Here is a 25,828-nt window from a genome sequence, read left to right on the forward strand (position 1 = left end):
CTGGCAGCTAAATTTTCGGTCAAAAATCGATTAAAAAGCTTGCCCTATGTCTAAATACACTTTATGTAAGATTTTAATTGTTTAGAGCAAAAATTGGCTGAGTAATTTGGTAGAGACCGCAGAGGTCAAATTTTGACGCCTTAATATTTATTGTTATAGAGGTTCAGTCAACAGGTTATAGCTGATTACATAACAAAGGCTTGAATTGAGTTGAAGTTAGTTTTGTGTTTTGGTGAGCTGAGGCCGAGCCAATGACTGAATTCAAAAGTGTGCGTGTTTCTCTGATCAAAACCCATCATCATCTCCCCTGATCGAATTCATCATCGCTCGTCACAAAAGCCACAATAAAGTTGTCGTATATTTTTATAGATTAAAGTGTTGTCATTCTTTTGAGTACAGCATAATAAAACTTTGTTGCAGACAAACTATTAATAAATGAAATGTCTTTGTCCTGCATGGATTTATAATCAACAAACTATTAATAATTGAAATATCTTTTCCATTACTTTCAGGTCCACCTGACCTCAAGTGGTAGTATCTGCAATGTCCCATGTATGTTAAGTAGAATTTATCAATCACAGTCTATTTATTTACGAAATGTATGCCCGAAAACAAATAAATAAACTATTCATATACAAAATAGAATGTATCATATGTGAGGATATTAATAATTTAAAACATAAAAATTTCTATCAAAATAACTTGGTTCGATAGGTATTACTAATGAAGAAGAAATGTGAAAATATGGCAATTTTTGAATATGAAAAAAGAAAATAGACAGCTTAAATATCATGAAGACAAAACACTCAATATTAACCCCAAAAATAGCATTTTGTTTGTAGAAATCCCTACAGACAAGGCATTAAACCACTTGATGTAAACAGCTAGAAAATAAATTCCTACTTCAACGTCAAAAACTTTCCAATGATAAGTGTTAGAGGTGGAATAGATTCTGACCCAGAAAACAGCAATTTTTCCCTCTTTGTCAGAAACATCGCTCATGGAATATGAAGATTTAAGAACAAATTAAGGAAGTGAGAATTACAAGGTTCCCCAAAGTTAAAAGTGGCTAAAAGCCATGAAAGACAAAGACATTTCATTTATTAATAGCTTGTCTATAACAAAGCTGTATTACACTGTACTCAAAAGAACGGCAACACCTTCGTTTATAAAAATATACAACAGCTTTATTGTGGCGTTGGTGGCGGGCGAGATTATGAGATCCATTTTTATATTCGGGACGACGATTGAGAATTGACCATTGCTGTCCCTGCCCATTTTTAGTTATTTACCTTCTAGATATCGTTGGGACCAGCATTATTCTCCGAGAAGATATTTGATTCCAGTTGTACATGATGCTATGATTGTGTGATTTGATATTCTTGTACCTCCTATGTGGTTGTGAATTCAGAAATGAGGACGTCTCTTTTTTCTTTTTTTTTCTTTTTTTTGCATGATTTTCTAACCTTGCAGATATTCTTTGTTGGGCTTACTTTTCTGACAGGATCAAAATAACTGTTAGACCTAGGCAAAAAACAACAAATTTTTTTGTGTGTTTTTTCCTAGTGGCAGATAGATGTCGAAAGAGCTGCACAGGCATCTTTTGCAGAGTCAGAGAGCTCCTCCCCTGAAGCACGAACTTTTTCAATCCCACTTTCTGACCCTAGTGCCATATTTAACTAAAGAATTCTCCAAAATGGGAGAGAATCAAAACATAGAGGAGGTTACTCTCGATTGCTTATCTATAGAATATTGTTCTTGTTCCTACCTTAGTTAGTCCGTACGTTACGCTTTCAGTAATTAGATATAGTCCAACCTCGTTAGTGCACAACCCTGTAACAACTACACATATGCCAATCGCATATCGTTCAAAGACTTGGCATCTTGATATTTCATTCATGAACAAACACACACACACACACGTGTTATTCACTTTTTGCCAAAAAGTTTTTGGCACCATCCAGAAAAATATTAGCTTTATCAAAACATATTTGTTGATTAAATGTATTTCCCATTCCGTAGAATTTCCACGGGTTCTGCTAGTTAGACTAACTGTACAAACTGTAAAGAATCGCTGGATGTTATATGTTAACCAATTGTTTCCTTGTACTCTTCATTCTAACACGTGTCATATTTATCAATACGACGATAGACATGGACAATGATTGTCACGTGCAAAGAGAACAAAATATTTCCGACACGTGTGACTGTCAAATATATAAATATTTGACAGTCACTTTCTGAATATGTTCATGTAAAATTTTCAAAGCAAATTGAAATCTCCTTTAAAAAAAAAAAAGTTGTTTTAAACATCATATTCAGCTTACCATCTGTTTTAGAAATTTACTTCCAATTCTAACCTATCCTCTGGACAGGTCTTTATTCATTCCTCTTCCCCTCAAATCCATCGTTATCACATCTTCCCACTGTTTCTGTTACCTTCCCTTACTATCTTAGCGGTTTTATAACAGCCCTTATTGATTCTTTCAATATGAACAAACCAATGAAGTTTTCTGTTTCCCTCCTTGTTTAATGTTCTTATTGTTTGGTTTTTGCTGGGGATGGGACATCTTACTAGATGCCAGAAATTCACCCACTATTTCAGTCACTCCAACCGAGTGATTTTGTTTAATATTCTTGAGTGCAATTGTGTGTATTTCTCTTGAACTTGTATATTCGCCAGATAGTTTTGGAAATTCTTTTTCATGAGTCCGCTTGCTCCTAGAATCACTGGAGATCTTCTCAAGATTCCTGTTTCTTTTCATACGTAAGACCTTGGTACTTTGTTATCTCCTTCCTTTCACCGCTGTAAAGGCCAGCATAATTAGAGACACTTACTTAAACTAGGGTTGCTACTTTCTCCCTCACGTTCCATATTACTATATCAGGCTTAACAGCTTCGTTTTCGAGGTATGTAGCTATAGGGATTATGCAGTCATAGTCTGTTCTGCCTGTGACGTTATCCAACACGTTGTGGCCTCAGTCGCAAAAGTAAACAAAGAAAAGAAAAGAACTTCAACTCGCTTTGTTGTTGTTGTTGTTGTTGTTGTTGTTGTTGTTGTAACAGCGTCTTTTATTTCCTCATGCTCCCAGCGACGCATGACTCATGGTTACGACTGTGTCATCACCCACATGATCGTTTTTTTAACATGCTCTCAAACGTCATCCACATCTCTAACATGATCGTCTTCTTTTTCTTATTGTGACATCATTTCGCTCACGGCTCGGTATTTGCATATAAACGTCCACACTATGTTACATGTATACATCTCTCTATCTTGTCCAAATTTAATCTTTTAAGCCTACCTTTAGACTTACATTACACATGCATCCTATCATTCTCATATCATTTCTCTCCATGCAACGTATGTTCTCAACCCTCACTAATCAGGTTTCACTTCCATACATCACCATATTGCACACACATACCTAATAGACTATTACCTTGTGAGACAGTGGTAATTTATGGCGAGTTCTAAGCTCAAAGTAAGTTAAATTACTGAAAATAAACTAAAAAAAATATAAAATTTTCGTTTTCTGAAAAATTTTAATGGAAGTTCCATCATAAACAATGAACAATGAACTCAGGCTATACTGAAATTCAACGACCCTCAGTCAACTTGTTTAAACCTAAACGAAGTATTATCCAGATGCATACATAGGAGATGGTCAAAATTTAATCGTTTTGAACCAACTTAATAAAACAAATAAACATTAAAAATAAGTTGCCTCCTAAAAAAATGAGTCAGTAACTAAAACTTATATTATATTAATAGACAATAATCATAAACTTACATAATTTAATTATTAAAAAAAAGGAAAAAAAAGACAAACATTTACTAGAAATCACAAGATTCGATACTTAAACCACCGACAAACAAATGTCTCTTTTAGATTATAATTTAAAATTATCTACCTTAGAATTAAAATAACCGACATAAGCATGTATTTAAAAGCAATTACCCCCCCCCACCCCCGCTTCGGCGGCACGGGCGACAAGATCAAAGTGTAGTATCTGTTCCGGCAGATACTGCAAGCTATGACTAGCTAGGACTAGCTATGACTAGCAAGGACCAGATGTGGGGGCAACCACACATGCCTGACATTTAACCAGCTCCCATTTCCCACCTCTCGGGAGCTGGTCCCCTTTTTCCCTTCCCCCTCCCTTCACTCCTCACATTAAAAATCGGCCTTGTGCCTAATTTGCTCGGTGGGGGAGCAAATAAATACCATCTGTTCCGGCAGATGCTGCAAGCAAAGACTAGCTATGACTAGCAAAGACCATATGTGGGGTTAATCCCACATATCTGAACTTGGTCAATGTAGGGATCACCCTACAGACCACAGTTACTATCCAGCTCCCATTTCCCACCTCTCGGGAGCTGGTCCCCCTTTTCCCTCCCCCCTCCCTCTCTCTCCACATTAAAAAACGGCCTTGTGCCTAGTTTGCTCAGTGGGGAAGCAAATAAATACCACCCCCCACCACTTACCCAGCAATTAGATTGTCAAGAAATGGTTACAAATACCAATGATCTCATTTAGATTTTAAAATCTTTATTAAGGAAGCTTTGCGCACAGAGCAGTCTCCTTAGGGGTTAAAAAAAAAATGTATGGTGCCACTCTCTCACAAAGGTACTTATTTAAGTTTTTTTGTAAATATAATTCCTTATTTTTGTTTAAATTTATTTTAGCACATCAAAATTCTATATAACCAGTTTTATAACCTAATTTCTCCCTTATAAAAATCCTATCCAACTATAAAAGGAAAAATGTAACTATTTTTCCTTTTACCATTTAACGAATTAAACCTCAGTATACAATAGTTTAATATCCCATAGACATTATATCATTACATCCCCCCCTTCTTTATGCTGACGAGACGATATCCAGAAATACTTTACTTTGTTTCTCGATAGGTTTATTTGGAAATATTGACAGAATAAAGGGATATCGTTTCCGAAACGATCGTACATATTTGATTGTTTTCCCTATGAAAACTTTATAATCACACAATTATTAATCTTTCACTCTATTAATACAGATCTAGGTAATTACACCTGAGTTTATCACACATGCAATACTCCGAGCATAGCACCTTTTAAATATATTTAACTGAGGCTCTGCTCTTTTAGATTTTGGTCTCTTACTCTCTAAAATGTATACTGGTTGGTTACATTCAATGAACAAAATAATCCGTCATAAATTTTATTTTTATTTTTATCTTTTTTTATTTTTTTTAATTTTTTTGGGGGGGTAATTGTTCAGTTTTGATTAAATTTAATCTATTCATCTTAGAACTCTTCAGTTTGCATACTTTCCAGCTGACTACACTTTGTCTTTAAGTCCAACGTAAAAAGTTCTTGAACCGACCCCATAAGTAATTCAATTTACAAAATTCCCATTAATGTATACCCATTAACCTTTACTCTCGAGTGGCCTCTGAGCCTTGATAAATGGTGATTCCTATGTAAAAAAAAATACCTATATATATATATAGGTACTCATGCAGAGAGTGATCCGTGCTAAAATAACGTTATTTAAAAAGCCATTCTTAACATGGGGAGGGTGTTTTTTTACCTATTCTGTACTTTAACCTTACAATTGAATAAAAAAGCATCATAAAACTTTAAACGTTGAAATACGATTTAAAAAAAATAGCACGGATCACTCTCTGCATTAACGTGTGTGTGTATATATATATATATATATATATATATATATATATATATATATATATATGACACTTTGTGCCTTTCCTATAGCTAGAAAAACTAGTCTATATGAAATCTAAAGGTATATTAGGGAAAATAAAACAAGCATTCCCAAATCCTTAAGCCTCTTTCCAAACTTGTTTCTAAAGATGGTGACTTTTTTTTCAAAAGTTGATTTCAGCATGTGATGTGTATGAACATCAAGTGTTTTTAATTTTACTTTTCTTTACTAAAACGTAGTTTACGTCAAAATAAATTATTTGGGAGTAATGCCGAAACCCATTTCACTCTGAATTTAGGTGACTGAAACGGATCTGAAATTTTTTAAGTTGCTTAAAAATTGCTTACTTTCTACCATCTCATAAAATACTTGACTCCTGATGCCATCTTCTGTCTATAAGTAAGATACATCGTATAAAAGGAATCCTTCTGCCACATTTAGGAAGGTGCTACTCTGAGCTCACCAGATTTCACAATCTGGTCTTACAGCCCCATCCTCACAGAAACGCTGCTAGTCATTCTTTACTCTGTCGTTATTCCCATAGGTGATCGACTAAAATTCACTCTGGTTTCTCCTCGTTAGACATTTCAGCAAGAACTCGCCTAACTACCACAGATGCAAAGTTTTTCTTTCTTCCTTTGCATGCCTAAAACTAAACAGAATTTCCAAGAAAGATTTGGAAACCAATGGCAGATCAAGAGCCATACCATGTTGATCAATACATATTTTCTTTCTAAAGAAAAGTTGTGACGAATGAGTATCCAGAGGACTCCAATAATTACAAAATCAGTCCAAAGAATTCTTAGTACTAGTGCACTTACTGATCCGTGCTGAAATAACTTTATTTAAAAAGCCATTCTTGACATGGGGAGGATGTTTGTACCTATTCTATACTTTAACCTTACAATTAAATAAAAAAGCATAAAACTTTAAAGATAGAAATACGATTTAAAAAAAAAAAAAAGCGCGGATCAGTAAGTGCACTAGCACGGAATTCTTAGTCCCGGAAATGGCCAATGCTGTTTATGATTTTGAGTTTCCAAGTGTCTGCAATTTTACTTTTTTAAACTGTAAATTGCTTCAACTATTTCTAGGGCTGTTTTCGGATTCTGTCAATAATTGGGATTGAAATTCTCTGGGTATCTATTCATTATAATATTGGAAAGTAAAATGTTTGCACTGTGATCGTTTCTGTTCTGTTAAAAAAACATAATAGCTGGAATTGAACGTTAAAGCTTACCTCTTCATGTTTTCGGTATAGTTACTCCAAGATTGCTACTTTTCAAAGTTTTATCTTGGCATTTCTGATTGGGCCTTACCTCGTAAATACCTTATCCTCTCGTAAATTCCACCTATTTCATCTTCTCCCCACTTCCATTTAGAGATTATTGCGCTTGTTTTCAATTCTAAACAAGCCCTAAAATAATGGGCGGTCTATTTTGTTTAGAAAGGTCTTACTAACCGTCTTTCATTTTTATTCCAATTTATATATGCCATCCACTGGTGGCCGGTTTCGTTTTACGGCTTTTCAATGTGACTAATCAAGATTCTAAATGTATTGCTTGTGACTGACACACACACACACACACACACACACACACACACACACACACAGATACATTCGAATAATAGTGGGCGCAATGCCGTTATCAATCGCTGTGGCATATTTTTCTATATAATCTTAACCTGCGTACATTACTGAAGTCACGAAAAAAACGCTTAGAAAATATTTCTCTCCTTTACTCAAAATTAATGTTTAAAATCCATTTTTAGAAAGGGGTGTTGAAAAAGAAATCCGGAGATTTTTCGGTCGGCACTTTCCACAGTAATCGTCAACGAGGAGAAAATTCGATTAAAAGGCGTGATTAAAAGACAATTATGGAGTCAGAAATATATGAAATACGTTTGAAAGCCAAATTACAACACACTATAAAAATAAACATTTACTTGTTTAAAATTAATTTTTCGGCACTATACGCCATCATCAGAATTTTATTTTTCCTCGCCATGGTGTTAAAATAAAAAATCCGACTCTATACTTTTTTTTTTTAATTTACCATCATGGCGAGGAAAAAATGTATAAAATTCTGAAGATGGTGTATAGCGACGAAATATTAATTTTAAGCAAGTAAATATTTGTTAATGTTCCAAATATTGCGCTGTAATGTGGCTTTCATATGTATTTCATACATATTTTATTTAAAATTTAATCAATGCTTTTATCTTGGAAAACGCATCCATGCGTGTTTTCAACCTCGGGAGTATCTGCTTAAATCATTACAAGAGTGTTTCTATAGACGGTATAATATATATATATATATATATATATATATATATATATATATATATATATATATATATATGCGTGGAAGAGGAAAGAACTTCTCAGCGTTCACCCAGAAGTTCGAAGTTATGTTTGCACAGAGCCCTTGATGCAAATATAATAGCAACCGCCTCGAGAATTTGTCTTCGAGCCTTCTCAAAATAAACTTTGTGTCCTAGTGCAGACGTCCCTGCAATAAATGATCAATGGCCGACTTATGAGCTTATAAACGCTTCGGTGTTGGCCATTTTCGTGTGTCGAACGGGAGATATGTTGAAAAATTCTAACCTCCAAGCGCTGAATGGTATGCCCTACGAAACCAGCCTAGCACTGATCATTAAAGTAATAAACTTCAATTGTATTGAGTGGAGGGCAAAGCGCTCCTCATCCCAGACGCAGTTTGAATCTTGGTTGCAAAGAAGCAACGGGAAACAGCTGTAGAAATTGTTTATCGGTTTTTATTTTACGGGAGAACGAATCCCAATTAGTGTGCTGATCTGTAAATGTAGGTTTCCTGCATACGCTGATGACAAAAGGCATTGCCAATCTTTCAACGAGAATATTTAAGTGAGGTAATGAGCCGTTAACCTCACCTTCCATAGACATCGATGCAGGGTGAAATACTAGTAAACTTAAATGTAACAACTTCCGTACAAGAGTAACATGTAGCATCTACATAACGGAAATAGCGTAATGATTTTAGAAAACCGATTAAACAGCAATTGCTCCTAAAATCTAAATATTTCACCCATTGCTATCCCATCAGTTTGACGATACATGTTCCCATCAAAGCTGAATTAAACACTTTGCTGACGATTCCTGACAAGTGTCGGTCGAAAGATCTGATTTGTATTTCTTTGCGTGTGCTTTAAACATGAACTTGGAGTCAAGAGAAATATTTAAGCGTTGATTTCCATTCGTTGTGACTATTGTCTTTTTAATAGTATAGGTTAGAGTAAATGGAAGAAAATACATCAACGTTTGATAATTACATTGTACCTAGTGTTCAAATGTTCAAAGGTTTTTTTTCTTTACTTAACTATAACTCGACTTTCAGTTAAGTTGGCGACTTACATATTTTGGGGGGGGGTATGCTTAAAACGAATATCATCTAAATTTGGAGCAGACAAGTAGTATTCTAGTTATTAAGACCTTTATTATCCAATGTAATCCGTTGTTCCCACTGGTGGCCTGTTTGGGTTTTTTTCTCCAACTGAACAAGTACTAATGCGCATGTTACAAAATACCCCCATTCAAGAATAGTGTCGGCTACTGTAATTCATTAATCTAAATGTCTTGATATCCAAAACTAATTTGATTGTGATACATGTTTTCAGCGGACATGAAACCTTACAAGTCGTTAATTAAAAGGAGTGTTGAGTTGCAGTTAATTTTAAATGTACTTTTTTTTTACTTTATGTAATTACAAAAACCTTAAATATGGATGTGTGCATACAATGTTTGAGCACGGCTACCGAGAGAGTAGTCCAGTGAACATGACAGCGTGACGTCATTTCCTGATCAACTTGTTGGTATAGAAAGTTTCCGGTGTTCAACCACGTGGTCAAGCTAACAGGCATAAAAAATGTCTCTTACCGAACGTCCATGTATGTTCTAAAGAGGAAGAAAAATTCTATTTGGATAATTATAATTGCGCATTGGGATAATTATATCTAATAAAATATAGTGAACTCGTTTTTGAATTTTTATTTCTATCGGAGAAAGTCGAATATTTTTTTTTTGTTACTGGGAAACCATTTTTATGCATTTTCAGTCCGTTCTTTTAATAAATAAAACTCTTCACTGAGTATTTCCAAATATTTTAAAGTTAGCATTTTTCACGATAGTTTTTTTTTTTTTTAAATTTTTTAATACGATCGATGAATTTTCAATATTTTGGCACCGGGCGTAATATATTTGTTTGAAATATTTAGAACTTCAAGTTTTTGTCTTATAACACTTTAACTGTAAATTTATTTACATGACTGAAGTAGGAAATTTTTCTCTCCCGAGATATACGAACACAAATTAAAAATTCATTAACTAATCAGTTTTAATTAGTTTTGATATGAACTAAAAATAAAGAGTACATTAAATAAAAATTTTATTTTATCTTATAAATATTGTTTGCAGCGTGCTGAAATATTATTTAGAAAGCTATTTTTAACAGGGGGGGACTTTCTAACTATTCTGCACTTCCACCTTTCAATTTAATGAAAAAAACGGGTTGTTTTCGAATACAGATTCGAAAAAGTTGTCAAATCAAATATGTAACATGTTATCAAAGGCAAGATAAATTACTTTCTAACTAGATAAGTTTTTAGTGTTTTTATTTAACGTGAAATGTTTATTCGGTTCAAAAATCAGTGTTTATCGATTTTTGAAAAAGGCAAATGGCGGCGAGCTCGCTGTTGAATACGTTAAGTTTGGAAAAATAAGTTCAAACTTTAAAAACTATACAAAATACTGTTAAACTCAATGCTACCGTGACAGGCTGACATATTGAGTGTTTCTAATATTATATTGTAATATATTATCGTAGATGTTTATATTTTCTTAGTTTTTTACCAATGTTCATTTTGGTGTGATTGTCTTCTAGTAGTTATTTGAACTTCATTTCCGTATTCATGTATTCTGCACTGATATGATGAAGACTATAGCGGAATATAGGATTCCTAACCATGTAACTGAAAATACGCTACACATTTTGATGAAAAACAGGGGAAAATGGACATAAAAGAACAGTAAACAAATTATTTAATTATAATTTCTGTATTTAAAGTAAGTTATTTAAATATTTCAACATATAATCTTGTGGGGGAAATCCAGCGTCTCAATAAGGAGCACTCTGAATAGGAACAAAAATCTGTCATGAAAGATTTCTCCTCCACCGACCAAGGACAGAAAAAGTGAAGTGTTGCATCAAAACAGACTGCACTGATCTTGTTCCGAAGGCCAAGAAATGTTTTAATGTTTCCTTTTACATATATTTTATATTGAATAGAGTGGTTTCATTATTAATCGAATTGGGTTCCTTTTATTTTCTTTAACATGTTTTAAATCTTTTTAAAAATGCCTTCGTATAGTATCCGACAGTGATAGTTTGACAAATCTTACCAACATTGCCAGCAGGTATTTTCCAGTTAACAGGCCTTTTATATCTCGGTGGTTGTGGTTTAAGTCGCGTTTTTCATTTAAGCAAACATTAAAAATAGAAAGCTTTTTTTTTTTACTGGACCCCCCCCCCCCCCCCAGCCCGATAAAAGGAGGGTGAACCTGCAAATTCATTCGTGTCCGTCCGCACTTTTCTCAATAACTATGCCTTGGAATTAAAAATTTTTCACAGACATTAAACATGAGTAAAAAGTAACGGATTTTCCGGGTAGACTCCGGCCCCCCCCCCTCCCCGGATGCCTTTCCGGTTAAAATAGCTAAAATTGACACTTTTGTACTTTTTTTTTTTTTTTTTTAATTGATACCTTGGATTTTTATAAAACTCTAAGTTGTAACTGATTCCTATATAATTTTGTCTATACTTCACAATAACTCTTGGGTGTGCCCCAGGGGCTCCTTTAGGGCTAATAAAACATTATTTTGAACTATTTTACCATATTTGTCCAAACTTTTCTGTGTATGTCTATTTAGTATTTCATGGTGCTGAACTCAAATTTTAATGTTAAGGCCCGGAGAACTTTGGGGGTTAAATGGAGGGTGGGGTAAATGATGGACTTAGTCATTTCTTTTTGCATGGTGCAGAACTCAAATTTACATGTTTGAGGCCTAAAACTGTACCGTTTCTTTTTCACCAGGATTTGACGTACCCTGGGGACTTTTGGAGCTAAATCAGGGGGGGGGGGGGCAAATGCTGAACTTAGTCATTTTTTTTTTTTTTAATATACATCGTTCACTGTGCACTCGCAGGAACCATGCATGCTTCACTTGTTTCAATTATTCTTACACGTGTGTAATCCACAAACTGTTTCGTTGTATCCCAGTTCTTCAGTGTGACTAATCATGCAAGTGCCCTCAGAGTAAATGTGTTGTCCGTGGACGTAATGGACAACGGACGAAAGAAAAATAAAACAGTACTTGGGTCAAGTTGCGGTCACTTCAGAGACGGATAGACAGATGCCCAGTGACCCACACCTTCCTACACTTTTGAGGGCTTTGGGCCTAACTGTACTACTTTCATTTAGTAATATTTTTTTTAAAATCCTCTTTATTTTATCAAGAGAGATTAACACTTTATCCCATCTTTTTATACGTGCTTTGGGGAGCATGCCATGGAGCCTTTTTACGTCAGAAAATACACATATTTGTCAAGTCCACTCTTATTTACAAACGGACACGTAGGTACTAGTAACGCCCCTTTTGTTTCTTTGAAATCGGAATCTTTAAAACGTGGAAGAAAGCTATTCACATGTGATGAGGGGGTGGTAAGTAGATTAGTTTGGTTTCAACGGGTCAATGAACACTTATTATTGTTTAAATACTTGAGCGAGTTTTTTTTTTTTTTTTGTGTGTATATGTGTGTAATATATATATATATTCCGGTGAGGAGTCTTTATTTAGAGTCGTTGTTTGGTCAGACTTCCAGTGAAAGTCTCGTTTGTTTCTAGCACGACTTCCATAAACACGAACATAAGTTGTAGTTGCGCGTCAGGTGCGTTTGTAACTCTTAAAATATTCCGGTCGTTTTGTTTAATACACGTCAAATACTACTCTCGCTACAGGACTGGGCGATACTTCAACGCTGTGAGTTTAACGTGTTTTGATTTTAAATAGAAAAAAAAAAAAATAAAATAAAACCACCTAAGAAAATTTTTAAAGTATAATTTTAACGGGACCAAACTTAAAAAGGCATATTTGAAAGAAAGGAAAAGTGGAGAGGAAAGAAAAAAATAACTTCACCGGCTTGCTGTTTATATAAACAAACGAAAATCATGCCATGTGCAAATATGACGTATCTTTCCGTGGAGCCAGCGGTGAGTTTTATTTCATTTACTTTATTTGTAAACTTTACTGTTCCTATTTACTTGCCTCCCCATAAGGGCAGTTAAACATAAAGTCTGTTTTTAGTGGGGGGCACTCTAAATTCTTTTTAAAGGACTGTTGGGAGGGGGGTTTAAATATTTGGGTTTATTTCTGACGGTTTTGCATCAAAAACTATAAGCATAGACTAAACGAAAACGTGGTTACAAAAAAAATGAAAAGCGAAATAAGTTACTCTTTTATCCACCGGGATAGTTTTTTTGTTTTTTTTTTTTACCGCGCTGAAATAACGTTATTTTGAAAGCCATTCTTAACATGGGAGGATGTTTTCTACCTGTTCTGTTCTTCCTGACAAGTTAAGAGGGGTTTTTTTGGGGAGGGGGGGTTCTTGGTATCCATCTTTACACTTTCCTTTTTAAAATGACTTTTATAGGATTTCGGGTATGCTGAAAACGAATAAATTTTGCGCAAATAAGTAGTTTTCCGATTTTTTTTTATGGTGGCTATTGTCGTACGCGCAAGCGGGCACTTTTTTTTTTTTTTTTTTTTTTAGCATACCCCGGCGAAAACAAAGTTAAAATTTACCAAAAAGATATCGTGGTACTTGAATTTAACTTAAATTCTATTTTTTTTTTTTTTTTAAATAGCACGGTAACATGAGTGCATAAGCAGTTTGTGTTTTAACTCATTTTAAAGCGTTTATTTAGTGTGAAACAAGTAGTGGCGAGCCGAGAGCGGAGCGTCTGCATTTTAACTTCCATAATCTAATCTATTTATTTATTTATTTATTTTATCGGCAGAAAGTAGTGTCGGGCCTTTTTGTACTTTACTCATAACTAATAATTGTGGAACTTAAATGTTTATGTTTGTACTTACTAGAATACGGACGGTACTAAAATGTTTAGAAACTACTTAACACGGGAGTTTTGTCGGTATTATTATACAAACACCGTGACAGCGTTAGGTTTAGGGTTAGGGGTAGGGTTAATTCGCTGTCACGGTGTTTGTATAGTTTTACCGTTTTGTCTAGGTTTTGTACTTTCACCTGGACAAGATTTATCCAAGTAGGTAGAGTAACTTGTCTTTAACATCTATTTGTATGTTTCTTTTCACCGCTATTTTTGACTATTGTGTAGTAAAAATAAAAAGCAAAGGTTAGGTCAGTTTTTAATGTTGAGGAAATGTAACCCCCCCCCCTCGCAAACCCACAAAGGGGTACATAGTTCTCTAACTGCAAGAACTGATTACAAGGTCAGAAAGTGGGATTGAAAAAGTCAGTGCTCAAAAGACTCTGACTCTGCAAAAAGCACCTACTGTAGCCCCGTCGGTATTCCGGACAGTGCCTCCCGGCGATTAGCAATGAACTCTCCCTTTCTCAAAGAGAACGCAAAGCCTGGGAGTGTTCCTAGAACTGCACAGAACCAACAATTACACTGCAATCAATAGGGACCAGATCATTACAGGAATTGTCTAATTTGTTGATTGGAGGTGGGGGCACAGAGGATGAAAATCCTTAAAAGATACACTGGATTAGAACAAAAATAAAAATAGCTTCAGTTTAGAAAAATCTCTCCGGAGACGGAACAATGATGTTTCACTCTATCTTTTTTGATCGCAAGGTCAGCTGCTACTTTCTCTACGAAATTGCGGCCGACAGCCATCTCCATTATTCATTCAATGTTTACACACTTTAATCGTGCATTTCTAGAGTTTAGATGGGTAAAATAAACTTCATTTACTCAAAATGGCTAATGTTTAAGATAAGAAACATCACTTTTCTATCACCAACAAACCTTAGTGATATTTACCAGACTACAAATACTCGTCAAATCAACATTAGAGCTAATTACTTCGCATACAATTTTTTAGATTGACATTTTGGCTTTGATATAATGTTGTCAGGACACGAACTGGGTTTGCCCAGTATATTAGAAACTTCTCTTTTACACCAAGCCCTTTACCTGGCTTTTTTTTTTTTGTGTGTGTGTGTATAGTATTCAATTTTAAGAGTGGGGCCTAAGAATGTATTTAATGCTGGGTAGGATAGGTTGTAAATAAATTGACATTGAAATAATGTTCACTAAAGTTGGTCTTTAATTCCCCTCGAGCCACATCCGGCGATTGCCGGGAACGGTTGAGTGAACCCTGTGTACTCCCCTGCTCCAAACCTATAATCCCATTTTTAATTTTTTAGGTGCTTATGCAGAATACGGACCATGCGGATTTTATTTTTCTAAAAACTCCTTAAGAGGAGGGGGACTGTTTAAAAACTTTTGTATTTTCACCTAACAATTTAAACGAAAGTCAAAAACTGAATTAACTTAATTTTTTTTTTTTTTTTTTTTATTACTTTAACTGCAACTCAACATTCATCGTTGAATTAATGATTTTTATAAATTTTTGGGTATGCTGAAAAAATATCTTTAAATTTGAGGCAGAAAGGTACTTTATCCAATGTAAACCCACGTTTTCGCTGACAGCCATGTTTCCCCCAACTGAATGCGCATGCATGTTACAAAAAAAAAAAAGATGTTAAGAATGGCGACGGCCACACTGAAATTCATTCCCCCAAAAGTCTTAATATCCAGGGAACTATTTGTCTTCCCCAAACTTGAATGTGATATTCGTTTTCAGAAAACTCGATTAGAGTTGAGTGAGCTACTACGATTAAAGTTGTTTTAATAAATCGGTAATATTCAGGTAATTCCGACTGCATAATTTCGAAGTTACCATTGTAACTTTTTAGAATTGACAAATCAGTTCAACCCATTTTATCTGAACTTCATTTATTGACTACAAAACTTAGTCCCAATAGTGTAGAAGTGCCAAGAAAATATTTTAAAACGTTTTTTTTTTCTAAGTGTTTTAAGAACACTTTTTTTTTTTTTTTTTTTTTTAAAGTAAAAAGGTAGTAAATAATTATGGAATTGAGATTAATTCCATAATGTTTCGGTTTCTTCGTAAACGAGTCGCATTTTAATATCTTAATAGTTTGTGAATAAAATTTGAAAGGAATTTGGAAGTATTTAAATCATTTTTAAAATTCTTAGCAACACATTAAAGGATTGAAAGTTCTGAGATATTTATATCTAAAATAAATATTTAAAAATATTATCGAGAGGAGGGGGTAGGTCAGGTCACTATCAAGAACTGTCCTAAAATCTATTATACGATATCTATTTCCATAGTTACCTATTTTTCCTACCTTGTCGGGCGCAACCCTGGGCATTATAGTTTTAAAATGTGGTCTATTTTTAAATCGTGATTTTGTGGATAAAAAACAGTAAATGTAACTGGTGCAAATAGCACAGAGGGGGTCTGAAATTCGAGCCGTGTTTCCAGTTTAGGAAAAGTTAAGTCGCGTAGTACTTGGTGTCACAGCAAAGTGTTTTGTTTTTATCCGTGTGGGCTTTCATACCCCACTCCTAATTTTTTCCTGTCATTTAGTTTACGAGTTTTTGCACCATGTAACTTTATAAATAACAATGTAGTTTGTTGGGGTTTTTTTTTCTAATGTAAACCTCTGTAAACAATAATTAAAAACTGCTTATATATATATATATATATATATTTTAATAGCAAACTTTTTTTCTTTCAAGCTGTTACTTATTCCATTTTTTTTTCTCGTATTTAAATCCCCCCCCCCCTCTTGCCAAGATCAAAGTTATATTGTAATCTATTTAACATTTAACGAAGTTACACAGCATTGCCCAGGATTGAATGAGGAACCGTTTTGCATCCATCGCATGCTCGTTGCAGCGGGCCGAAAAGTAAGATGCCAATCGACCGTACAGCCAATAAAGTAGGCACAAGGTAAAGAAATAACGGCTATAGCAAAGGGTGACAAACAGATGATCGGTGTAAGACGATGCGTATCGGGTTTTATTTTTATTTTATATTTTTAAATTACCGGGGTGGGAGAAGGTAAAATGAATGGCAAAGGAGATCAGGAGACGCCAGTCTCGTAATGTTGAAATTGTATCCCTGGGGTAGAGTGACTTGCCTCAAGTTGATCAGTGGTATAGACGAGGTCTGATGCTGGAACTGGTAGCTGTACGTCGGTGAGCTCTGGTACCCAGACGTTGAGGATCACATTGGGTTGTGGCTGGAAGCGCTGGGGCTGCAAAAGTAAGCTGTAGTACTCGCTGTAGGAGTAAACTGAAAGTCGCTGAAGTGAATTGGGAGCACTGGAGGCTCTAAGTCGCTTGAAATTAGCCGGAGTTAAAGCAAGTTCAGGAACTGGAGTGGCAGGCTGATGGAGTCACACAGGCAGGCAGCAATAGTGGTGTGTGCATAGCATTCTGGTAGTTTGATTTTTTTTTTTTTTTTTTTTTTTTTTTTTTTACAGTGGTCACCACTTATCAAGGCCCGGAAGCCACTCAGGGATAAGCGTTATTGCAAGTACATTACGTTAGTGTGGAGATTTGATGAAGTGTTTACTTAAAGGGGCGGTTCATTAGGAATTTGTTAACGTTGGACTTGAAGACATCCAAATTGTAGTCAGATGGGAAGCGGGCAGACGGAAGAGTTCCACAGGCGTGCAGTTCTAAGAAAGCTTTGTTCATGGAATCCACGTTTTGATTTAGGCACAGATAAAGAGTGGAGGAAATTCAAGCAGATTATATACCCGCAGATATGCACAAGGTCTTTTTAAGTTGGAAACATCAAACTGTCCAAAGGGCACCCATCGAATTAAACATAGTGCCGGATTTTATTCTGAAGCCTTGGTTTCATGATTAACACCTCAAAAGTACAACTGTAACGAAATGGCCGAAAATTAGACATATCGGTTAAAAATTTATTTTTATTTTTTCTAAGCTGTTAATGACACGGAGGCTTCACATAGTAAAATGCAGCAACATGTTTAATTTGTCAGGTTTACAAGACTCCAAAGGCAACAGGAAAAAATATAAATAAAAACGCGTTCAAATATAAAAATATTTTAATCGTTCCTATTTACTTGCCTCCCTACGAAGGCAGACACAAGGTCAGTTTTAATGTGACAACAAATCCAGCTCCACAAAACGGAGCACTCTGGATAGGAACAAAAAAAAAATAAATAAATAAAAAAACTCTCGATCATGAAATTCTCCACTGACATAGGACAAAAGGTGAAATGTAGCATCAGAACAGATACTACGCTGATCTTGGGTTGTGCTTAGTTTAGTTTTAAAATATATTGTATTGGGCTCTATACATTTGCCCAAAATGCAATGTTTATCAAAAATCTCGTGTGCGCCTGCATAAAGTGATCGATTAGCATCTATGCAATGTTCACGACTCTAGGTTGCCTAATGTACCTGTCTGAACTCGGCATTTAATAGTTAATTTCTCTCATTCTCGTGGCAGTTGTTTGGATAACCTGAGCTAGAGGCTCAGCAAAAGGTGGCATTGTGGCTGATTTCAAATCTCGCGACCGGCAGTAGTCATCATACACTGATGATTGCATAAGCATATAATTATTTAACTGAGATATATTTCCCCCAAACCTTGGAGGGGAGACTAAAATTTGCTATGGTTTCAAATGATCGGAAATAACAGCAAGGGAGACTTGATTCCAAATATTTCTCGTGTTATATATCCCCTCTTGTGGAAATAAGGTATTATTATATCTCCAGTATCATCCTTGTCCTGTGAAATTTACTTTATGTATCAAAACCAAAGAGGGGAGATAACATGGAATCAAATCTTTTGTTGTAATTCAGATCATTTGAAACCATACCAAGTTTTAGTCTCCCTCTCAAGACCAGAGGGTTTTTTTTTTTTGGGGGGGGGGGTATCAGATTTTGTAATTCATATGTAAAACTAGGAAAACATGACTTTTTTTTTTTTTTTATGGCTGTAAAAGAAGTGCTGAAAATAGGCTCTGGATGATCCTCTTAATGTGCGACCTTAAGGACAAATGTTACATAGCCCACTACATAATTCAGATCACCTTTCCAATGAGCCTTCATTTAAATTCTAATCAAGTCACTGAGATTTCGAACTTTACCACCTTTTTTTTTTGGCAATTTTATATCTATATATGGATATATCTATACTGGGAGCCAAATAGAATATTGAAATGCTCATATCTTCAATTCTATGTGATGAAAATTGCATGCTTTTGAAGATATTATTCTAGTTAAAAATTTTGAGTTGATAAAAATCTATATTTTCAAACAAACTATGCCTAAATTTATCTTAATTTGTGCGTGTGTGTGTGTGTATATATATATATATATATATATATATATATATATATATATATTATTTAAAAAAAAAAAAAAAAAAAAAAATAGCTCGAGTAAAACTGTTTTCGGACTCCTGTCAAAACCATTCAAATAATTTGACTGAATGGACTTTAGCCTAGATACCTTACCATTTGTTTCAAATTGTGCCTATTTTTATTGATTACTAAGAAATAAATTAAACAGAAGGGGGAGGGTATATTGAATTCTAAAATAATAAACTAAAAGAATGGTTATCCTAGCCAGGATTAATAAAATTTTCAAAACTTTTGTACCACTTTCAGGTCTCCTTATGATTAAAGATCTGAAGTTTCGTTTCTAAACGTTTAAAATTTAAGCTTAATTCAATAAATCTTAATTGGTCTGTCGTTCAAATTCAATACAAGCGTGGTATTCGAATTTTCAAATGGAAAGTGCCTCCTTAAATCCCTTTACAATACTCTAAACCAGCGTTTCTCTGCCAAGGCCCCAAACCTTCGATTGGGGAGCCATAAGAGAATGCCATAAAAATGTAATTCAAAATGCATAGAAACCCTATCAACACTGAAATTGAACCTACTGAAGATGAAGCAGAAGAGCTGGCAGAGTTCAAGGTTTTAAAAACAATGAAGCTGGTTTTCAGGAACCATGAAAGACCTCTCCAGCTTCTGGTTGACTGTTTCAGATGCATGTACCCTACTCGGCAAAGATGATTGACTTGGTCATTTTTTTTTTTTTTTTTTTTTTTGCTTCATGGTGCAGAACTCAAATTTACCTATGTTAAGGCCTAAAACTGCAGTTTGTTCATTTTCACCAGGATTTGACATCCCTGGGGGGGGGGGCTGAACTTAGTCATTTTTTTTTTTTATACCTCATTTACGGTGCATCACGGACCATGCATGCTTCACTTTGTCTTTTTAAAGACACATCAGACATATTCATTTCAAAGTTTCTAATCACCAACAATGTTAGTCTAAAGTATTACTAGTTTATTGTATGGATTGATTTATTGTATGGATTTATTGTATGGATTTATTGTATGGATTGACTTTGTAAAATTTTTTTAAAATTTTACAATAGTTAACACTAGAACTCGTTAATAAAAACTCATGAAACTTAAAATAAAATTCTCTAATTCATTATATTTATAACATTTTATTTCAGATTTTATTTTATAAATCTCACTTCTCGGCAATTGATGTCTTCGAATGGCAGCCATTATTGCTGCTGTTAAATGTCAACATCACCATTTTAATAAAAATGGTTCTCTGTCCTTAACTAGAGAATTGAACTTCAGTTAGCTTCAGTATCATTCTTGATTTCTTTAAGATGGTGATTATTTTATCAAGATTTTTACATTTCATGTACGATGAAACCTGCTATAAATTAGTTTTAATGTTTTTGTTTTTACAAAAACATGGTTTCAGTAAAACTGTTTTGGGACTCCTGTCAAGACCCATTCAAATAATTTGACTGAAATGGAATTTAACCTTACCATCCGTTTCAAATTTTATGCCTGTTTTTGATTACCAAGAAATTAAATAAAGCGGGGAGGGGGTCATTTATATTCTAAAATATAAACTAAAAGAATGGGTGTCCTAAGCAGGACTGATAAAATTTGTAAAACTCTTGTACCACTTCCATGCCTTTAGTCTAATATATGAAACTGATTAGAAAATTTTCTAATTTGCTAAGTTATTACATTTATGATTACTTCAGACTTTTATAAAATCAATCTTTACAATTGATGTTTTTGAATGGTAGCCATTATTGTTGCCGTTCAATGTCAACATCAAATATGGAATATCGATTCTTCTTAGAGTTAATTAAAATCAATTTCTAGTATATTGAGAAAACAAATGTCGGACACATGGTTTCATAGGGACCTTCAATTTGAGGATTGAAATTATTGCACAAGATGAAACATGAAAAAATGATTATCATAATTCATGGGGCCTTCAAATTTTTAACTTTCAGTCTATGAAAGTAAATTAGAAATAAAACTTCTAAATTAAATCAACGTAGCTTATTTTATTGTCAGAGAGCCATAAATCTAGAGTACTTGCCCACTTTTAAATGGTCATTTCAAAATAATTCCGACCATGAAAAAAATATTTAAGTATCAAATTAAATTAACATGCTTGAACAATTCCTGAAATTTTTTTTTTTTTTTTTTTTTTAGGAATAGAGCAGAATGTGGAATTTGAGTTTATTTTTTGTAAAACTTGTAACTCTTTCCTTATTTTGCTCCTTAGTCCTCACATTCTATGAACGATGTTTCTAGCAAAAGAACTGTTTTTTGGATCCAAAGTTATCTAATACTTATTGTGACTAGTTTTTGACCTTGTATTTTTCTTGCGTCAATTGGTTTCCTGCCTTATCTGGAGCGATTTCCATGAAAGAAACTTGCTTTACTTATGTTTTACTATTGGCATAAGATATTTCTTAATCCAAAATTTCAGGATTAGAAGTCTTTACATTCATTTAAAAATCAAACTATTGGAGAACCATTTAAATTCGGTGTAGTGTTCAGAGAACAAATTAATTCTTAGAACTTAGTCGGACTCAAATCTTCATCATTACTACTTGCATCGACCACTTTCCATATCTGCATAAATTGACAAGTAAACATGTGGCATCGTCCTTGGCTATCTTGGAGCATTTTTATGCCCATCCAAGAACCATCTCCATTGGGGGGGGGGGCTCGGTAGGGGTCACTCTTAAAACTTTTATATGCTTCATAGATTATATCTTAGATTTATTAAATGAGCTCGTGTCTCTTAATTTCGGCAACTTTTATATGCTATTTTCGATTTTTCTTTTTTTTTTTTTTTTTTTTTTACTCGCCGTGTTCTTGGCTTTTCAGTATATAAAAAAAGAAACTGAAAGTGAAGGCGTTCTCTATCTTTCGTGCCGAGACGTCCAGAAAGCAATAAGGTTTGATCAATGCTGGGAAAAAGACTCATATCAGACAATTGCTATTCATTTGGACACTCACCTTTTTAAGGGAGCTGTTTTCTCAAATATCTTGGGGGGGGGGGGAACAAATATGCCAAAACTGGCTTGCAGCGCAAAAGTTGGCCTCATTAAATTCGCACCTGTTTAACTTTTTAATCGTTAAATTGAAACGGTTTTCACTTCCTCTACTGTCATGGTTGAGCGGGTATGATTTCAGGTTTTTCCCCTTTCCACCTTCACATCCGGGCGATGCCGGACACCCCCACTAGTCTATAAAATAAATATCGCTGTTTGTTTAAATGTATGTTTGTATGTCCTGCATAAACTTCCAATAGAGGCAACGGATTTTCATGAGAGCGGTATCATTTTGAAGCTTGGTCCTTCAGACGACAAATATAAAAAAAAATTGGACAAAATCATTTTCTTCATCCTCAACCGGGTCTTTTTCTACAGGGAAGGGTCACTTTTTTTTCGCTGATATTTTCGAAAGTCATCGCCTCTTTTCGATTGACTAGCCTTAATTTAAACCTACGTCATTTTTGGTTTTGCGATGGGCGCAACAGCTAACGCATCGCGTTTTTCACTTTTCCTCCTTTGGTTTGAGCCTGCCTGCCTACAACTGTCTTTTTCTTTCTTTTTTTTTTTTTTCCTCAACACGTATCTATAAACACCCCAGCAATGCTGGGCATCCAGGCTAGTTTAATACATATTGGAGTATAAATTCTTTTTTCTAGTGAAAATGTAGTTACACTTCTAAAACCAAAAAATGTGTTTAATTCACACGCTTAGTATTTTATTCATGTTTACGTAGTACGTCTTGCATGTGTTTTGTTGAATAGTGGAAGTACACCAAACCACTTTTCTGAATTTTTAATTCAACCCAAGTTGTTTTTTTTTGTTTTATCATGGGTTTGTCCGTTTACTTGCGTAGAGCAATTGCAATCTGTTAGGCAATCAAATCATTATCTAATGAAGACAGATATATGAAAGTTGACATGAACCAGACAAAGACTTATCGACTTCCAATACATGTTTAGTTGTTTGACCCACATAAAAATCATGAATCTCTATTTTACATGCGGAGGACAGGGCGGGGGGGGGGGTTGTAAATGTCTACCTATATAGACCATGAAATTACCTGAGCTCAAAATCCAGTCGGAATATATTAAACTTGCTTAAACTGCAATATCAAATGCATGATCCCCCTCCCCCAATAATTATAAATAAAATAACAATTGTATTCAACAAAATATTTACAATTGGAATTGTTTCTGTATTGGATACGTTTTGTATGTATATTCTCTGGGTAAAAATAACCTGTTTAGTGAATAGCTTATAATAGTTACTGTTTCAGTATTGAATACCCTTGATAAATGTATAAATATTGCTTTCTAGTTCTAGGTGAAATGTTCAATGAATAGCTTACGATGATTATTTCAATATTAAATAAACCGAAAGTGTTGATATACCAGAAACAGAACACTCTATTATAATCACAAAGGCTTTTTATAAACAGAATTGCTTTTCGTAATATCTTCACTTTCTTCAAATAATGGTTCAATACGGTCGAATATTAAAAGGACTGTAAAATAAACTGGAAAGACACAAGCAGACATTTTTTTGTTTCTAATATTTTGACATTAAATGTCAAAACATTAAACACAAGTGACATTTTTTTTCTTTTTTATGCCATGTTATGATTCATAACTTCAGATTTCTTATAAGAAATTAGGTGTTTTTGATCTCTCCTATGTCTGACAAAAAATGCTTTATTTTTCAATTTTTTTTTTCCAGCTCTCCCAGAACATAATTCCAGTATGTTGTAAAATACGTTATTCCGCAGATGTTCCAGGATCTAATTTTATTAAGTGCACGGGTGGGTTTGTTTTAAAATCCAGAGGTACGAAAATGTAAAAAAAAATTTAAATATAACAAATGTTAGCGAAGGCAAGATAAGTTACTCTTTTACCTATCTGAAAAAGTTTTTAGGCTTTTTTTTCTAACGTTTAATCTGTTAGAAAAGTCTATAGTCTCGAGCGTTAGGGGAGAAAAAAAATAGCCGAATTGACACCTAAATATGTAACGGTTTGATAATGACTTAAAAATAAATTGTACAAAATACTGTTAGAAATCTTCCCAACTACCCAATGTCACAGTAACATTAAGTGGGTTTTGTAATATTTTGCGTAATTTGTTTAAATCCTCATTTACATATTTATGGCTGCGGCTATTTTGCTTGTTCTCACCTAATGCTCGACAGTTTTTCTAACAGGTTACGCATTTTAAAGCGAGTAAAATCACAACCTTTTTCAGTTATGTAGATGAGTAACTTATCTTGCCTTCGCTAATATTTGTCATATTTGAATTTTTACCACTTTTTCGTACCTCTGTGGATTGTAAAACAACCACTATATATATATGAGAGAGAGCATTTGCTGAATGACGTATTTTACAACTTACTAGGAGAGCTGAAAAAAAAACCCTCGAAGATTATAGATGACGAGTCTTAGTTTTCAGACATTAAATGTAGAGATCAACACAAAAAACACTTGCTAATTTACTATTTAAACTCTAAAGTTCACTTTTTCTAAGCGATTAAACGTTTTAAAGCGAGTAAAACCACTAAATTCTTTCCAGATAGAATAACATAACTTGCCCCTTTTTTTTTTTTTTTTTTTTTTAGTGGTCACCACTTATCAAGGCCCGGAAGCACTAGTTTTAGAAACTCCGTTTGTGTAAATTTCGTTTGATATTAGATATAGGAAAGTTCTTTGCAGTGGTGGTAGTTCTTGCTGCGAATGTTTTACAAATTGAGATAATGATCATTGGGTTTTGTCCCACAGCATCAGGTCCTTTTCTACCCAAGGTGACAAGAGATAAAATACCAGCTTGTTATTCAGTCACAAGCACCAAATCAAGTCTAACAGAAAAATAATGCTGAACTCGTAATAGGTATACAATTTAAAATAAACTAGTGAGATTATTTTTCTGGATTAGTATTAGACTAATGTTAAAAAAATAAAGAATATGGTTTTCATAGATAAATGATTGTCAATTTCTCTACTTATCAAGAACTAGCAGGAAAACTCGACGTTACCAGGATTGACTAAGGATGAATGTTTCACCCTTGTATTTTTATTGTCACTGAAATCGTGCATTTTTTCAATCAAATTGATTGCCTGCTCTAGTTGGGAACCCATCGTGGTGCACTGAAGGGAAGTTTCACATGCCTCCCTACAGTGACTTTATCCACAATACATTAGAGTTTACATTGCACTGTAGAGAACCTACTGTTATAAAATTTTATGGCATGAATTCATACTTGTGATGTTAGGCTGTGTAAGGTGTTAACTTAGGTCAAAATCGCTTGTTTCTTCTTTAATCGAATCTTTTCGATTATTAATACTTATCAAAGATTTTAATAGAAAACTCAAGAACACTTTCAGGTACATAAAATGCATTTGAGATTTCAATAAATCTGTCCAACCGTTTAGGAATCAATAGTAACGAACTCTCACACTTTTTTACCTAATCGTAGATAGATAAAATCACTTGAAATGCTTTTGATATCGTTTATACTGAAATAGTAATAGTTGTATCTAACATGACTTAACTGCATTATAATGCTAATGAT

At 34.2% G+C, this 25,828-nt stretch overlaps 1 protein-coding gene across 5 annotated transcripts in view; it reads left to right on the forward strand.

Moving 5' to 3' along the window:
- Positions 1-25,828, forward strand: part of LOC145284486 (UTP--glucose-1-phosphate uridylyltransferase-like) — a 302,604-nt gene that overhangs the window by 200,359 nt on the left and 76,417 nt on the right. Inside the window, exon 2 of one of the 5 annotated variants that reach the window (XM_080133352.1) lies at positions 513-552. The exons of 3 other annotated variants lie outside the window; for them this stretch is intronic. In XM_080133352.1, coding sequence (XP_079989478.1) covers positions 544-552 — 9 coding nt within the window. In that variant the 5' untranslated portion in view covers positions 513-543. Of the gene's footprint in view, positions 1-512; positions 553-12,560; positions 13,021-25,828 lie in introns of those variants that run through there. One more of the 5 variants, XM_080133351.1, reaches the window with a different exon arrangement.

Source organism: Euprymna scolopes, chromosome 9, assembly GCF_053919585.1.
Source record: "Euprymna scolopes isolate OS-2025 chromosome 9, ASM5391958v1, whole genome shotgun sequence".
Taxonomy (NCBI): domain Eukaryota; kingdom Metazoa; phylum Mollusca; class Cephalopoda; order Sepiida; family Sepiolidae; genus Euprymna; species Euprymna scolopes.